The 18,508-nt window shown below is 42.3% G+C and overlaps 1 protein-coding gene and 1 pseudogene across 2 annotated transcripts in view; both read right to left on the bottom strand.

The window, feature by feature from the left end:
• Positions 1 to 1,341: 1,341 nt before the first annotated feature.
• Positions 1,342 to 18,508, bottom strand: part of LOC307088883 (myelin-associated glycoprotein-like) — a 31,604-nt pseudogene continuing 14,437 nt past the window's right edge. Inside the window, exon 7 of the transcript in view lies at positions 1,342 to 1,977. The product of the transcript in view is annotated as a myelin-associated glycoprotein-like (transcript). The remainder of the gene's footprint in view (positions 1,978 to 18,508) is intronic.
• On the bottom strand, positions 10,708 to 13,018 carry LOC307088884 (myelin-associated glycoprotein-like). Its single transcript, XM_079754938.1, has 6 exons — positions 12,916 to 13,018; positions 12,240 to 12,617; positions 11,503 to 11,826; positions 11,112 to 11,369; positions 10,914 to 10,986; positions 10,708 to 10,825 (listed from the first exon to the last, which is right to left on the bottom strand). Exons 1-6 carry the CDS (start codon positions 12,992 to 12,994, stop codon positions 10,723 to 10,725), a joined length of 1,215 nt encoding a protein of 404 aa, XP_079611064.1. The 5' UTR covers positions 12,995 to 13,018; the 3' UTR covers positions 10,708 to 10,722.

The raw sequence follows: 18,508 nt of genomic DNA, 5'->3' as shown, positions 1-18,508 counted from the left end.
ATTTGATCGTGAGAAAACATTGTTTTACCGCGAGTGAGTGTTAAAAATGAATGAATGCAGGCGCAGGTGTGTGTATCTGTAAAAGAATTAATGAATGCGGGTGCGCGTGTGCGTCCATCTGTTTAAACACAATACATAATACAGTCCATGGCAATGTATATTAACAGGGGGACACATGCATATTAGGAACACAAGTCAATAACGATAATGCATTCAATACTGATAAGAAAAAATGTTCATAATGTATTTCGTATATCATTAAATAGAACCACAGTTACTGCATATCATAAATGTGTTAAGTTTTCTTTGCAGAAATTTATTTGAGGACTCAAAATAGAAAACTTTATTCCATGTGTGAATTAGGCCATATTATTTGGCCGTAAACTGAGCCATTTGAAGTTTGAAATGCATGTGCATCTGTCTCATCGGAGCCTGCCGACGCGCTGTCAAAATATCAACTCGTCAGATTCAAATGCGCTCATGGCTCTTAAAGGGGATGGGAGCTGGCACTCTCATTGGTTTATTGCACGTTACGCCCAAACCACACCTACGGGTAATTAGGCTACTTTAGACCAACCCTTTTTAGATTTGCGCCGGGCGCAAGAGTCATTTTTGCACCGGTAAAATAGCGACATCGCCATAGAACCGCCCACAAAGCTACTTGCGCTTGGCGCTTCTCACTTGCGTTTCAGACCCTTAAAATAGGGCCCAGAAAGACACACACACCACTCCATCGCTCTCAACGCCAATCGTTGATCCGGTAAAAAAAATAATAATAATAGCAACGCACAGTGACTTTGATGAGTAACTTTAATCTGATTACTGGTTTGGAAATAGTAACGCGTTAGATTACTCGTTACTGAAAAAAATAAGTTACTCGTTACTTAGTAACGCGTTACTGGCCTCAATAATGTACTGAACTATGGAGGCATTTTAAATGACCGTCATCACATGAAAACACAATCTTGAAGATGAAAATGCAATAGCACTTATTCTTTCTATTTTTCATAATATACACACATTATTTGAGTCAGATATACAATAAAATGCTATCTCTTTGCATTTAAAATATTTATTAATTTAAATATGTCTGCTTAAATGTGGATAATATACAAATAAAATTTGCGTTTGCATTTTCAAACTATGGCACGCTTCAATGTAGACAATATTAAAATGCAAATGAGTGGGTGGGACAAACTCCACCCATTGGGTTACTGGCTGAACTTTAAAATCGGTGTCACCCTTCACATCACATGTGGACATACCTGCTCTCCAATGGGTGGAGTTGTTCCCTCCCACTTATTCACATTTGAATATTTTCGACTTTGAAGAGGGGGCATTTTGGAAAGATTTTATCCAAATAGATTTGCATTTTCTTTTTTTATTATTGTCCACTTTATAGAGGGGGCATTTTTGGAAAAGGGTTAGATTGGATGATTTCATTTAAATTGTATTTATGACTAATTAACATACTATACCAGCTTTATACAAAGCATTGCATATGTATTCCTGTTGCAGTGTTTTATCTTGAGGTGTCCCTAAAAATGTAATGAAATGCAGCCTGCTGTTTCTTTGCAGCATTTTATAAAAGTGGCCTTTCCTAACATTTGTTGTGCTGTTGATTTCATAAACAGCACCAAGCAGGGAGTTGTACAAACTTTTGTTTTGGTTTATTGGGTGCCTTGGAGACCAAAAAGCATAAGGGGTGCCATGGATGCTGAAGCAGGATATGTTTACACTGACATGAGTGGATACTAAAGAGATCCCAGTCCAAACTATTCAGCTCCTCTCCAGTTCAGCCCTGATCTGTGTGTTCTTAGCCTGTTGAGCAGTGATCTCAACGTACTCTGAGGTCTGCTCCTCCCCCTGGGGGAACACCAGGCCTGGGTTCTGCACAGCACCTCGCTTGGCAAAGTCGATCTCTGCGTAGTGGATGTCCTCTTCCACCTGCATGTCTGACGCCTCGAATATTGGATTCTGTGGAAGAGCATTGATACATGAATACATGACCTGAAAGAGGAGTGAACAAGTGTTTCCCATAGAACAGGGTTAGGGATGTCCAAGGTTTTTTCACTGAAGCCCACAAAAAGAAAAATATAAGAAGGGCTGGGCCACGCACCAGAGCTCAGGTATATCGCCTCACTGAAGTATATCAAAGTTAGCAAAATGCTTGATAATTGAATACTCTTAGGATAAACTCCTATATAAAAGCCTATAAAACCAGTCCCTCCAGAAAAATGTGGCGTTTTTTTGTGATTGTTGCGGCCAAAAATCCTTGAAAAATCCTTTATGCGGCACGTTTTCCTAAAAAATGCGATGAAATATGCGGCATATTTATGTAATTTTATGAAATTGCGGGAACTTGCGAAAAATGCAGCTTTTCGATGTCGTTCGTGTCACGTAATTACGTCACTTCATAACGTTCCCATGGCAACAGGGGGAAATGGCTGCTCTTGTGTGAAGTAAACGCAACATTTTTCAACATTCTGCTAAGATATATGTGAATTTTTTGCGACAAAAATGCGAAGGAATATTTTGCGCGGAAATCTGCAATTTATGCGGTGAAAGTGCAGCATATTTGAAAAAATGCGGCCCCCACATGAATATGCAGACTTTGGCTGACTATGCGTTGAATTATGCGATCGCATAATCGTGTTTTTCTGGAGGGACTGTATAAGAGTCATCATGGGTTCATTTTTTTTTTATTAATGTTGTTACAAAAAGCTGTGGCAGCTCAGGCTTCTTAGTCAGGAATGAGACCCCCTTCACAGCCCTGTATAAAGGGAAAAAAGGTATTGGTATATTTCAAGCTTGTTATGCGAATAAGTTACTGAACAGTAACTTATTGAAAAGGCGCTTTTCAGACTCCACACTCTTTTTGTGTGGATTCTCATCAGAGGAAACTTGGCCTTTTCCAAGCTCCGGTAGAAGTCGGTTGTGGAGAGAAGCTGATGTTGATTCCTCAGATAATCACACTGCATTTGGATAAATTCTAATTGCAGACTCTCTTCCACTTCTTCTGCATCCATCGAACAATCTTGGAAGCGCTGAGTTAGCACAGAAAGCTTGGCCTTCGGAAAAGCACATCTGATTTCGGACATCTTGGGGAAGTGCGCAACATTGAAGTTGCAGCTCATGAAGAGGTCGGTCCTTCTCTTTTAAAGAGAGAAATAGAAAAAAGTTGATTTCAGATCTCAGGGGATAAAACCGCAGCAACACGGAGCAGCCAGTTGACTGCGCACATCAGAATGGCAGAGTACGTCCCCGTATTCAGCACCTACATCAGATAGAAAAGCTTTGGTAGAGCCCTCAGGCTCGAATTATGTTGACAGTGTTCATCACATTGCCAAGCTGGACGGCTTTGCCACAAAGGGCTTCATGGTGGATGATGCAGTGCATTGGAACAGCCTCACCTCCACTCCCTTGCACCTTTGAGCACACCCTAGAGGCCATTCCTTTGTGCTCGCTAAGTTGTGTCCCATCTTCTCAATTGCATATGACACAGCTTCAAAGATGTCCTTAACATTGTTGTGCCCTTTAGACTCCTAAGATCAAGCAGATCCTCTGTAATGCAAAAATCTGAAGCGTAAGCTTTTTCCCACAAGTCTTCGATTCACCACACAACTGTGTTTCTGGACATGGTCACAGTTCTGAATTCCTGCATTTTCTATGAACACATTAATCCTGCAACTTTAGCGAGACAATGTTTAATGAAGGCACCATTCCATGTTGGCCAATGAGTTGAGCTACCTGCTATTATGGCCTTTTCTTGTTGTTGAGCTAGAGGGTTGCAATTTGCTGAACTTTCTTTTCTTGCTTGGCACCAGTGTAGGTCTGATGGTTTCATTGTGTTGTTTCATAGTGTTGTCATATATTATAGTCTTTCATCACTGCAACAGTTTCATTGCACATTTCCCCCTTGACTCCTGTGAAGAAATATTCATTTTCCAACCGTGTCTGAAATTTCCTGCACTCACTTGCTATCCTGTGTTTCTTTGGTTCTGCCATTTTTTGGGCACCATGTCAAAACATTTATTTGATTGCTCTTGTTGTGTGGGGAGCTACCTTGTTTATTTATTTATTTTTTACTTAAATTTTTATTGGCATTTTTGCAAATTACAGATAATCACAGTTCCATTGAATAATACAGAAAACGGAATAACTAAACAGAAATAATAATATAAATAAAAAATAAAATAATAATAGAAAATAAAAAAAAAATGAAAAAATGACAGTGTGACATGTGAGCTACTCCTTATTTACATAACATCTCTTGCAGGCTTCATGGTCGTGCGGTGTCCTATAAACGTTACATTTGTTCCTCTCTCTTATACTCAATCCATTTCACCCATCTCGAGTCAAGTTTCCCCCCTTGCACCCTCAGTATAAACGTGAACCTTTCCATATCATATATTTCCTCTACTACACTCAACCACTGTTCTTTTGTAGGTGGCTCAACCTTGTACCATGCTCTAGTTATAGCTTTCCGACTAGCGACAAGCAAAATTTTGACCAAATAAAGATCTCCAGCATGTACGTTCATCTCCGTCAGATTCCCCAAATACAGCACCAATCCAGTCATAGGCACTCCATAACCCAGGATCTTCTTCAATATCCCCCATACTTCTTCCCAGTACACCTTCAACTTGGGGCAATTCCAAAATATGTGCGTATGGTCAGCCCCAACCTGGCCACACTGTCTCCAGCAGTCATTATGTTCTGGTGTATACATCCCCTTCACTTTTGGTGTTATGAAGAACCGGATGACATTCTTCCAACCAAACTCCCTCCACAACCTCGAAGCCGTGGCCAAGTGCTGAATCCTACATACATTTTCCCATTCCTCCTCGGTCATCTCTATCTCCAATTCTCTATCCCACTTATCCTTGATATAATTTGTTGAGTTTCCCCTGTTTTCATGCAGTGCTTGGTATAAAGCTGAAATGGCCCTCACTTTCCTCCCTTCGTATGCATTAATCACCAATTGAATCAGCGGGTTCCGTCCTACAGATTTGTCTATTTTTATTTCCTTATCATAATAATCTTTCACCTGTATATATCTATAATAGTCTCTGCCCCCCAAATCAAACTTGTCCTTAAGACACTGGAAAGTTTGTATCACCCCTTTATCCATTATAGTACATATTGCCGTGATACCCCTAACCTCCCATCTCTTAAAATTCCAATCATCTTTCCCTGGTTGAAACCTACTGTCATGAGCCAGCCATCTAAGAACCTTGGTTTCCTTTTCCAGTTTATACCTCTTAATTACAGTGTTCCAGATGTCTAAAGTGAATCTAGTGATTGTATCCAATAATTTCCCCTGTGTCCTAAAACGTTCCCTATCCCCTAACATTGTCTGGATCTGAAGGCCCTCCCTCCCTGTTAGCCCTCCCGTTTCTATGAACCTCCAACTGGCTTCATAATGTGAATCGCACCAACATATCACCGCCCTGAGCTGCGCTGCATAATAATAGTCCTCGAGATTGGGCACTGCCAATCCCCCCCTCTCTTTGGGCAACTGCATAGTTGTAAATCTAACCCTTGGTCTTTTCCCTCCCCAAATAAAACGAGATATCAATTTATCCCACTCCCTGAATTGATTTTGTGGTATCTGTATAGGTAGAGACTGGAATAGATACAGCAGTCTTGGCAGCATGTTCATTTTGACCACTTCTATCCTTGAGCTAAAATCTAGGTTGATAAGTGACCACCTCCTCAGATCCTTGTTTATTTCTTGGTTGGTGCGTAAATAATTTGCGTTGTATAATTTGTCTATTCCTTTTGTGATGTATACCCCCAGGTATTTCATTTCGTCTGAGTCCCATCTGATTTTGAAACTTTCTTTGAGCCTTTTCGGAGGTGAGTAATTTAACGTCAAGATCTGTGTCTTCGTCACATTAATTTTATACCCTGAATAGAATCCATATTCCTGTAGTAAGCCCATCAAAGCCGGAAAACTTACGTCTGGTTGCGTTATGTATACCAGCAGGTCGTCCGCAAATAGACCCAATTTATGCTCTGTCCCTCTTATCTCTACTCCCCTGATGTCTTGGTGTTGTCTAATTGCTTGGGCCAAGGGCTCCATGAAGATAGCGAAGAGAGTGGGTGATAAGCAGCAGCCCTGTCGAGTCGATCGACCTAAAATAAACCTATCCGATAGACTCCCATTCACCCTCACTCTTGCGGTCGGTTCCTGGTACAATGCTTTGATGCATTTAACTGAACTATCATTGAATCCTAACTTTTCTAACACGATGAAAAGGTATGTCCAGTTTACACAGTCAAAGGCCTTTTCAGCATCTAAACTCACCAGGACCGCACTCTCTCCGCTCCTCTGCGTCTCATCCACAATGTGAATAGCCTTCCTTATGTTGTCCTGTGCTTGCCTTCCTCTTATAAATCCAGTCTGACCCTCATCGACCACATCGGGCATGAATGTCCCAAACCTCTTTGACAGTATTGAGGTGTATATTTTATAATCTACATTAAGTATGGATATTGGTCTGAAACTACTGCATAGGTCTTTGTCCTTCCCTTCTTTTAGGATCGTGGTAATGTTAGCTTCTTTCCAAGAGGGGGGAATTTTGCCCTCCTTCATCGTATACCTTAATGATGCCATCAATATTGGGTTCAGCTCCTGTCTGAATACCTTATAGAACTCTGATGGAAATCCATCGCTACCTGCTGTCTTGCCATTTTTGATTCTACCTATTGCTTCCTCTAATTCCTCTTCTGTTATAGCTGAGGTCAGGAGGTCATTCCGTATTCTTCCTATTGATGGCAGTTCCAGTCCTTCTAAAAAATCCTTCATCCTATCTGGCTCTGCTGCTGTGGGTTGTGTGTATAACGCTTTATAGTAATCGACAAACACCCTCTCTATGTCCTCTGGTTCTCTTACTAGCTCATCAGTCGTGGGATCCCTAATTTTGTGTACAGTGTTTAACTTTTGTTGCATCTTTATTCTTCTGGCTAATAATTTACTTGCCTTCGGCCCTCCCTCATAATAAGACTGCTTCACAAATCTGGCCTTCTTCTCTACTTCTGTCAATAGTATCTGATCGATCTTTCCTCTGACTTCCTTAACCCTCTTTAGCGTCTCGATGGTTTTCAGTTCTTGGTGATGTTTTTCCAGTTTTTTAAGTTGTCAGATTAAGTTTTGATAGAGCTCCAGTCTGGTTCGTTTGAGGAGAGATGTTTGTGCTATTAACTTCCCTCTTATTACTGACTTTAGTGCATCCCACAAAATAGTCGGGTCCACTTCCCCATTATCATTCTCCTCTCTGTATCTAGTTATATCTCGCCTTATCCCTTCTACCAAATCCTTATTGTTTAATAGTCCTACATTCATTCTCCACTCAGTCTTTCTCCTCCTGCTGTTCAAGTCCACCGTCAGGTATATAGCACTATGATCGGATAGGTCCGTTACCCCTATTCTGCAGTCCTCCACCCTGTGTCGGTCCCCTGTCGTCATAAAAAAGTAATCAATCCTGGAGTAAGTCGAATATCTGTGCGAGTAATGAGTGTAATCCCTGTCTAGTAAATGCATATCTCTCCACACATCCACAATTCCTAGTTCTGACAGTTGTAGGTTTACATACCTACTGATACGTGCCCTGCTCCTGTTGGTACTAGTGGTGTCTAATTTGTGATCGAGTGTCACATTGAAGTCCCCTGCGCAGATAAGAGTACCTTCTGATTCCCCCGCTATGATATCAAATATAGTCTTAAAGAATTTTCTATCACTATCCGGTGGTGCATAGATATTGAGTAACGTGACCATTTGCCCTTCCATCTTCCCTTTAACCATCACATACCTCCCCTCCTTATCACTTATCTCCTTAGTTAAGTCAAATTTCACAGAATTCTTGATTAGGGTGGCCACTCCTCTCCTATTGGTCTGTTTGAATGAGCTGTAGAATGTATTTTCATATCCAAACCGTTTTAATTTGTCATGCTCTTGGGACGACAAGTGAGTTTCTTGCAGAAATATGACCACGGTCCCCTCCTTCCTAAATTTTGCTAACACCTTGGCTCTTTTGACTGGGTTGTTCATTCCATTAACATTCAAAGACACCATTTGCAAACCCCTATCCATTGTACAGTTTCTCAGAGTGTCCTTCATCAGCTCCCCACATGTCAAGAGTCACAAATAATAAATCAGCAGCAACCGCTAAACTCAACAAACAAAAACCAAACCAAAAGCAAAAGAACATGGTTCGGTCTCCCAAGTTAAACGAGGATTGGTAAACTATTCCTCTTCTCCCTGTTGGAGGGCAGGGGGTAAATCCATCCCTAGTGGATGGGCCCCCCCCCCCTCGTGGCGAAGACGTCCAATGCTATGGGTCTCCCAAGCTCACTAAGATTGTCCAACATTATTAAACTCCGTAACTCCCGGTCAAAACTTGTTTCGGAGTCAAATTTATCAAATAGTCTGAACCTTATGGCCAACAAAGCCAGATCAAATAACATTGAGGTCATCTATAAGAAGATATCCCTTGCACTCGGTCGTAGGTCAATTTACCTTTGTGTTAATCGCTTGGTGTCCTTTATATATGTTATCCTACAAAATAGAATGTGCACTTGCGATTTATAGTCAATTTCCTGCTCACCCATAGAAGCCTCAAGTCGGGGATGGTAAGCAATAGGACTCGCTCCCATCCCGTCACCCATTGATTATCCTCAGTTCGGGTCCCTCGTTGTTCGCGTACTGGGGGGATCTCCGCGCTCTCGTCTCCCGACCCTGGTCCACTTGCGTATTGCCTCGGCTCTCTGCAGCAGCGTAGGTCTTTCCTCTCTCCGAACTGGTACCTCCAACCCTTTCTGTCGCATCGCCCTGGCAGCCTCCTGTGGGTTGTTAGATCTTGGTTCCGTCGCCCCAGTGGATCCTCAGCGTGGCCATGGGTGATTGGAACCGGAGACCTTTTTCCTTGAGAATCCTTTTAAGACCAGCGTAGTCCCGACGCTTGGCTGCAATCTCCGCAGAATAATCATGATCGAATGTGACTCGTTGCCCGGACACCTGCACGTTCTTCTTCCACGCCGTCTTGAGGATGCTCTCTTTGTCATCAAAGCTCAGAAAGTTCACAATGATTGCTCTGGCTGGTTTGTTTTCAGCTGGTCTGGGGGCTGGAGCCCTGTGTGCTCTTTGGATCTGAAGCTCCTCACCAACAGGTACATCTAGCTCCTTGTGAATTAGCTCATCAATGTATTTTTTGGTCGAGGCCCCCTCAAGCCCTTCTTTCACACCCCAAACCCGGATGTTGTTTCTTCTGGATCGTCCTTCGAGGTCAGTCAGTTTTTCCTGAAGTTTGGACTGTTGTTCAATCAGAGTCGTGATAACGTCCTGAGCCTCGGTGTTCCATCCTTCTGTCTCTCCCACACGTTCCTCTACCAATCCCATGTCTTTCCGTTGATCACGAATATCCACCTCAACACGTGCGATTCTGCCGCTCGTTTCCTCCCTGCAGCTCTCCAGGCTCCGCGTCGTCTCCGTTCTGATTTGACCCATTTCTTCTCTCAATCTTGCCATCTCGTCTCGAACTCCTTTCAGAGCATCATCCATTTGCTTACTTATCTTGTCCAGTTTGGTTTCCATATTTTGCCTGCCAGCGTCAATTTTAACTTGCATACAAGCCAGGGTGGTCTGCATGCTTGTTTGAAACGCAGCCACCCAGCTAGGTTGCTCGTCATTGTCAGCGCTGGCTGTTAGCACGAGGCCCTCGTTGGTTTCCTTTGACATCGTCGTCATCTTTTTCTTACTTTGTGATTCGGGTTTTGGCATATTAAGCCTTTTGTCTTTCTCTTGACCCCTTGTATTCTTATCCATGTCCTATTCAGATAATTTGAGGAGTTTTACACAGTTTTTTACTAATTTTGACCGGGAGCTCTACTTTACTGCTGCCTATCGCATCATCGCCAAACCGGAAGCCGGGAGCTACCTTGTTTAAGACGGCTCCTCCTTGTATGTAAACTGAGGCCCTGTTTACACGATGACACTTGGGGGTGAAAAAGACAAAATATTTGATCAGATGTGCCTTTCGTTTATACGCCGACAGCGTTTTCGGGGCTTAAAAACGCAAAAAAAAAAGAAACCACCCGCCAGAGTGGAACTCTTAAAAACGCTCCACCGTTGCGTTTCCGTCTAAAAGGTTTACAACGCAAACGTGTGATCTGATCTACACACAGTGGTTCTCGTACGTGTATACGTCACATCCATGTGCAGTGCAGGCAAACAACAACAATTTCACACACTTTTGCGTCACAGTATGCACGCAGATTTCCCCCAAAGACGCTTGTCTAAACGCGGAATAAAAAGTGAGAACGAACGCCACTTTTGTGTTTTCTGTCCAGATCGTCTCCATCTAAATTGAGCCTAAGAAGTACAATACATAGTACTACTATATTAACTATGTATTTATTGCGGTAACAGAGTACAATATGTATTTCTTTAGGTATGTTTATTTTGCGAGGGCTATGATTCGATTTTTGCTTGAGTCACTCCCTTGTAGACAAATGTATACGTTAAGTATATTCAAATATTTTCTTAATTGCAGCAAAAATATTTTTACTGTAATTAAGCCTATTTTTCAGTTTTTTGCAAATACTCATAACAATAGCTAAAATAAGACAATGTGCAGAAATAACTGCATCCTCCTAAACGGTTGATAAGTTTGTCGTCCACATTGAAGTCGTTATCATTAAACTTGTTTACTTGCCTTCTTAGGGTAAACCATTTCTACGTTCAAGTGCAGGATGCGAGTACGCTGTCCACCACTGTGTGGTTCCTACCTGTTCCTGAGTTGAACGTTTCTTCAGTAACCACCTAAAAACACGAGGTAGGATCACAGGTTAGAACGGATATAGATCTATATCTAAAGATATAGATGTGGGTTACTGTGTGTTTTGCTTACAGGACACAGATGATTAGACCAATAAAGAAGACGGTGCCAAAGAATCCACCAATTATCAGAGGGACAATCAAATCTGTAGGACATAAAACATTGTAGATCACTGGGGCATTGTCATCCATTTAGAGATTGTAGGGATATAATAGGGATATTTGTTATAGTAAAGTATTTTATATGGTCTATGGGTAGAAGTTGATTTACCGAAAGTTAGCGTAATCTCTTTTGATGCTTGGTTTCCCAAGGGATTCGTGGCCACGCAGTAGTAGATTTCTCTGTAGCTGGACACATTGAAGCTGTACAAAGATCCATCTGAAACAGTCAGGGGTCCCTCCGCACTGCTCCTGAACCAGGTGAACCGGAGAACGGGGGGGTTGGCTCTGCTGGTGCACGTCAGGTTGACCACACTGCCCAGCGACACCGTGGGGGGGCTGACGGAGGCCTGGGTATCCTTCGGGGAATCTACAGGAACACAAGATAAGTCTTTAATTTCAAGCTATGGTTCTGCTGTTGACGGATTTGAATGCAGTATGTAAAGTATTTGCGCTTCTCTGCCGTCCTGGCTCACTGATTGGACCGTCTGCTGGTCACTCACAGGAAACGTTGAGCGTCACGACGCTCTCTGCTGTTCTGATGCTTGGCCCGCCTGCTGGGTCCTTCACGGGATACTCCGCCAGACAGGTGAGGCGGACCCCGTCATGTCGGTCCGACAGAGTGATATTCAGCCGCCGGGTCCTGACGTTAGGCTCTTGGTCTCCGTGCGGTTCCGGCCGGCCCTCAGGGCCTCCTGACAGGATCCAGCTCAGGTGAGGCGGCTCGGTGGGACAGGGTGCGATGGCCCTGCAGGTGAACGTTACCCTGCTCCTCTCCGTTAGTGGTCCCTCCTGGAGGGTCTGTATGGAGGGTGCTGGGGCTGAATCTACATGGTTGTTTTCAAGAAACATTTACATTAGGCTGAAATGTAGCTTTAATATCCACATGAATGAATGCAACATGTTTAGTGTTGACCAGTGTATTCAAGAGGGGAGAATAATCATCATTAACACATTAAAGATTGTATTAGGGAAACAAAGTGTGTCTCAGCACATAGTCCATAATAAGCATTATTACAATATTACTGTCGTAAAATGTTGTTAAAACATTATTTAAAATGAAAATACTATTCTGTGGTATCAATACTTTAATTTTAGGCAAGGAGAACAAGAATGTCTACCTAGTCCGGAAGTAGCCGAAAATCAGGAATGATCATAATCACATTGAAATAGGCTACAAATAATTATAATACTGACGGTAATCAAAAAATAGACCACCAAACCAAATGGGTTCTCCTACCTTTAACTGTGATTGTAAGTGGATTGCAGATGTCAGTTGCATTGAACCTGGTGCTTTCCACTCTAAAGTAATACACGTCAGCATAACTTGAGATCATGTTTGTGAAAACAGTTGTGCAGTTGTATTCACTCATATTCCCAATGATACTAATTGGATATATATTATCTTGTTTGTTGCTGTGGAAAACCACATTTTCTGGATGACCCCCAAAATAGGGCTTCGATTTTATCCACACACCCAATATGGGTTTGTTTTTATCCAGTAGATTTGATGGTACTGAATCAAATGAACATGGAATTTGCAAACAAGTGTCACTCAATGCCTCCATCTTGTTTGGCTTGGATGCATTAAGGTGTACAGGACAGTCTCCCTCAACACCTGCAACACAAGCATTTTTTTACACAAATTGGCCAATGACATGCATCCTTCCTGTCACCACCACATCCTGTTCTAACAGCCTGGCCAGACGTCTATTAGACCTGCATCACATTCTGAACATGAATACCGGCTTTATTTCAGAGATCGATTACATGCAGATTAGCCGATTGTCCAATTAGGAGTAAAACAAATGATAGATTCTGTGTCTTGTAGGACGGGTCTATTGGCGTGCGAATTCCTAAACACATTCAGTACATGGAACTAATTATTCACAATAAAACAAATTAACACCACTCACCCGAAACAAAGCTGACATTCAGTAGCATTTCCAACTGGATCATCGTGATGCATCTTGTGAACCTCATCTCCTGCATCATGAATTCAAAGAAGGTTAGAGTTAAGAGACATTTATCTTAGTTTTTAATGTGGACTTGGTTAAGGTACCTACATCTCCCTTGTTGAACAATTACAACAAATAAATATTAAAATACAGTAGGCTACATGGAACAAAAAAACTAAAAAGATCATGCCTTAAACAGTTTATTCAAGGCCTTATAAAAAATGATGTATATAATGTATTAATTCCTTACCGAGAGCCGTAGATGGTTTTCCACAGCCAACAGGCAGGGTTTGTTCTAAAAGGAGAACTGTGTTGCACTAATGCGTTGTTAGACGGGTGTACTTAAATACAGAAGTTAGGATGCTTCCACCTTTAGCGATTGTCTCTTTCTCATGATCGATGCACAGCTAATCAACCTGGATGGACCTTGATCCTGGTACTTCCTCCTCTCAACCATATATGAAGCAAATGTGTGGTGGCAGTCCTCTGGATGTAAATATAAAAATAAATAATATTTTGTCACCAAATGTATTTGTATTCACACTACAATCTGAGATGGGTTAAAACCGATCGATTCACAAAGATGAAAAGGCTTGTGATGTATTAAGTGAGCATAGTTACTGTCTGTTTGGACAAAGGATAAGCTGGAAAAAGCTTTCAACAAAGAGTTTTGTGTTTTAAAATGAGTATAGAAAGCCTACTATCTAAAACAAATACATTGATTATATCTTAGTCCAAGTTCTTTTTAACTGACATGCAACAAACCAAACCAGAACCATAGTTTTGTTTAACTCTAAAAGTCAGTCAATTCCTATGGTAAAGCATTTTCAAGCTCTACTGCTGGTTGGCTGTAGAGAGTCCTTCTCCTGGTGTAGCGAGTCTTAATGTAGTGAGTCCTGCTGTAGAGTCCTGTAGTGAGTCCTGCTGTAGTGAGTCCTGCTGTAGAGTCCTGTAGTGAGTCCTGCTGTAGTGAGTCCTGCTGTAGTGAGTCCTGCTGTAGAGTCCTGTACTGAGTCCTGCTGTACTGAGTCCTGCTGTAGTGAGTCCTGCTGTAGTGAGTCCTGTAGTGAGTCCTGCTGTAGTGAGTCCTGCTGTAGAGAGTCCTGCTGTAGAGAGTCCTGCTGTAGAGAGTCCTGCTGTAGAGAGTCCTGCTGTAGTGAGTCCTGCTGTAGTGAGTCCTGCTGTAGAGTCCTGTAGTGAGTCCTGCTGTAGTGAGTCTTGCTGTAGTGAGTCCTGCTGTAGTGAATCCTGCTGTAGTGAGTCCTGCTGTAGAGTCCTGCTGTAGTGAGTCCTGCTGTTGTGAGTCCTGATGCTGGTTGGTTGTAGTGAGTCATAGATGCTTAAACAGAGTATTATTTTGCTGACATGAGTGGATACAAAATCCATCCTGGTCTCAATTATTATATTCAGTGTTTCTCCAGTTCAGCCCTGATCTGTGTGTTATTAGCCTGTTGAGCAGTGATCTTAACATACCCGGAGGTCTGCTCCTCCCCCTTGGGAACAATATGAGGAAATAATAATAATAAGTTATTTTACAGGAAATGTTCCTTCTTTTTTTCATTGACCATGTGGATTTTGTGGATTTTAATATACGTGCAGGCCAGGGGCGTTTCTAGGTTTCTGAAAGATCCGGGGCTTAGCCCAGGGCCAAAACGTAACTGCGCATGCAATTTTTGAAAATAATAACAAATAACAAAATAAACAATGTATGCAGTTTATTAATACCAATGGTAAAAATATAGATTTTCACAAACTTCCCTTTGTCTTAACAAAAAAGTGCCTCATTCATAAGCACCAACATTAAACATTTAGATAATAAATGAGTCACATAGTCATATATGTATTCTTCACATATTTTTATTAGTTTCACAATAGTAAACAATGTCTGAAAAAGTATACAATGCAGAAATGCAGAAAGATAAGATGTTTAAAAGGCAAGAGCCTTTTAAACATCTTATCTTTCTGTAGTCATGCGTTTGTCTTTGTTCATTTCTTTTCTTCTACAGTATATCTGTCTTTACTTTACACTTTCCATATTGTGTATACTTGTACATTTGTCTGTGTATTATTAACTGTTACTCTACATGTATTGTCTTTCTTTGTTCATTTCTTGTTTGTAGTGAACTTTTTATTTTCACTCGTTTCACTGTTTCTTGCTCCTTTCTTTGGACCTTTGTCCTTTGAGCACAAGTGGGTATCTCCTCGGTTTGACTTGGGCGAACCGGTCAATGACTTCACCATGGTCTAAGCCACAAAGCGCATCCTTCTCCACTGCCATAATAGCCAAATGATGTAGCCTCTCCTGACCCATGGTTCTCCTCAGCCAGGTGTGGACACGGCGCAGTACACTGAACGACCGCTCACACGTGCAACTGCTGACAGGTATTGTCAAGGCTGCTTGGACAACTGAGCTCAAGGTTGGGAACATGTCTGGGTGAAGTAGCTTGTAAACACTGCCCATGTCAGAAACGGCACCTTCTCTCTTTCTTCTAGAAAGGAACTGCTTTGCCACCAGGATCTCCTCTTTTTTCAATGACATTTTATAATGTGTTGCAATCAGCTCTAGGGAATCCTCACAGAAGAAATCAACGGCTGCTGGGTTGCAAGCTTGAATGCCTCGCATTAGCTCTGCCCCCACATCAGAAAATCTGCTGTTTAGCTCAGTTACCATACGGTCAAGACATGGGTACAACAGAGTTTGTTTCAGCTGGTCTTCTGTGCCCAGATGAGCCCTTGTACCCAAGGTGGACTCTATTGTAAAGTCCTCCATCACCCTCTGCTTGTGCCTGCGACCACTGTGACTCTCACATATGTTGTTGGCATCATAGATGTGTTTTGCTTCATTGTAAAGCTTGTCTGCCATTTCATTGGTTCGGATGGATGTCAGTGTGTCAAGGACTGCATCTTTAAAGAGTGTTGCTTGGGCCAAGTCCACAGAATCCTTCTGAAGGTACAGGTGCAGCCCCTCTGTAGTTGACAGCATACTCCGGAACATGACCAGCAGGTAGACATTTGAAAACCTGGACAGCTTTGACAGTAATCCGACTGCCAGAGGTGTTGCACTCTCTTCCAGGCACTTTAAAACAGCTGGCAGATTGTTGAGCATTGCTCTCACAGACTTCACCTGACATGCCCATCGGGTTTTTGACAGCTGGACAAGCTCACTCTTCTTCAAGCCCAGGAGCATCTGGACATCAGAGAATCTCTGATGGTTTACGATTGATACACTGAAGAAACAGTAGACACTCTCCAATGTCTCAAACAGGTCACTGGCTTCTGGAACAGCCCTGCACGTATGGCAGAGAACCAGGTTCAGCTCATGAGCATAGCAGTGTACATACACTGCTTCTGGGTGTTTCTCACGTAAGCGAGCTTGAACTCCACTTACTGAACCACTCATAACGGAAGCTCCATCATAAGCCTGAGCGACACACAGCAGATCATTAAGGCCATTCGACTCCAATACATTTTCAATTGCGTCAGTAATGCACTGCGCATTCAATCCCTTAAGGGTGACAAGTTCAAGGAGACGCTCTTTGACTCCGCCGTCAGCTGTAACATAGCGCACACAAACAGCAAGCTGTTCAACGTGGCCATCTCTTGCCTCATCAGCCATCACTGCATACATTTTCGATGCCTTGATCTCTTCTACGATGGTTGCAGTCACTTCATCAGCACAACATTCGATCATGCTGTTCTGCGAGGCAGGACATAGATATGTTGAATGAGAAGGGGCCTGGTAGTTCTGGAGGAAGGGGTCAAAGGTTTCAAGGAGCTTCATTACTTCTAAAAAGTTTCCCTGATTCAGGGAGGAACTGGTTTCATCATGACCACGGAAAGCAATGCCTTGTTTCCCTAAAAGGCTAGTGACGGCCACAATGCGCCGCAGGTATTCTCTCCTTTCACTAATGTGACTGGAATTTCCAACATTCATTTGGTCGACAACATCGCCTTCTGTTAGCGTAGCTATGTAATTCTTCCAGGCCAGGATAGATGACTTGTGGACAGCACTTGCCTCATGCTCTCGGTAGCTATCCAAGGCCCTTTTCCAGTTATTAAAGCCCTCAATGCTGAGGAGGGCATCTTTGCTGGCTCTAGGGTTGTGTTTCCCAAAGAGCTTGCATGAGAAACAGTGTGAAGAGTTTCTGCTCAAAGAATACTCCAGCCAGTCAAAAGATTCAAACCATTTGTACTGGAAAGACCGTTGCTGCTTTCCAAAACTAGTGGAGGGGTACTGGTCCCGTCTGGGTTGCTTTGGGCCTGTTTCTCGTGTCCCTAAATCATTCTTTCCTAACAGGTTCCCTGTGCTCCCTGACCCTGAGCCACCTGTATTTCCAAAAAGGGGAAAAAAGCGAAATAAAGCTATGGCCTCCTTCTCCCCCCTTTTTTAAACATGATTAAATAAAACTCTGCTATCCACAACTTGCAATTAATGGGCACTGGCAAGGATGTATACTGGGATACACTGCTGAATATTATACAATTCTGGACTAGAGATATTGGTATAGATACTCCTCACATAGCCTACAGGTACCTGCACTTGCACTTGCACTGTCCTCACTCTGGTCAGCAGCATCACTGGCAGCTGCATCTATGTATGCTGACTCTGCCCTTATCTCTGAAAATGTATAAAAGAATAAATAAAAAAAAGTTAAGCTGTAGCCTACTGTAAACTTAAGATCAATATTCTATCAAATTATTGCATTTAGAAATTTTAATTTCAAACATTATAATTAGGTTACTAAAATATGTTAAATACTACATGTCAGTGGTGTCACTGTGTTGCTCGTCAGTATTGCTTCCTCCTGCTAGTTTGCCTTCATTGGTCTCGAAACCAGATCCTCTGATTTGCGACCACAATTGACCACCAAATAAACGTGTGTGCTATTAGTTATGCCAAGGACAAAACAACCTATTTTTTGGCGCAAGTGGGAGGTCTTTACCTCTTTTTATACTGAGAGGGAATTCACCAGGTCGACTTTGTTACATAGACACTCTTAACATAGCCTACAGGTACCTGAACTTGCACTCTCCTCCCTTTGGTCTCCTGCATGAACCCTGACTGCATCCTTATCTGCTATCATACCTGAAAATGAAGGATGTGCCATTATATGCTTAAAGAGTTCAACAAGAACAAGAACAACAAAAAAACCTCTATTCCCATTACCTCCTTGGCTGCCAACCACTTTTGGAGCAAAAAACATTGAAATCCTTCTTTGTGACATTGTTGTTTGCAGGTCCCAGGGGGTTGGGACTCTACAGCAGATGTCATTATAATTCTCTGTTAACAAACATAAATGAGTCAGTACACTTATGCAGCCGGTCTCATTCCCTGTTGCCATGAGAATCATGTATGTAACATAAATATTTCTAACTGTTATTCTTTTAATTTCATATCATATCTTCATATTATTGTCATCAACTTTCATGTACAAAGCGGTCATTTAGACTACAGACGAAAATAATAGATATAGTAGCAGGCTTAATGCCTCTGGTCCATCACACTACTAGTCATTAACGTAAGCTAGCTAGAGCATTCTAGCTGCAGACA

Source organism: Pollachius pollachius, assembly GCF_949987615.1.
Source record: "Pollachius pollachius genome assembly, chromosome: 17".
Lineage (NCBI taxonomy): Eukaryota > Metazoa > Chordata > Actinopteri > Gadiformes > Gadidae > Pollachius > Pollachius pollachius.
The sequence above is the reverse complement of the archived record's forward strand: the minus strand, read 5'-3'. Positions and strand labels throughout refer to the sequence as shown.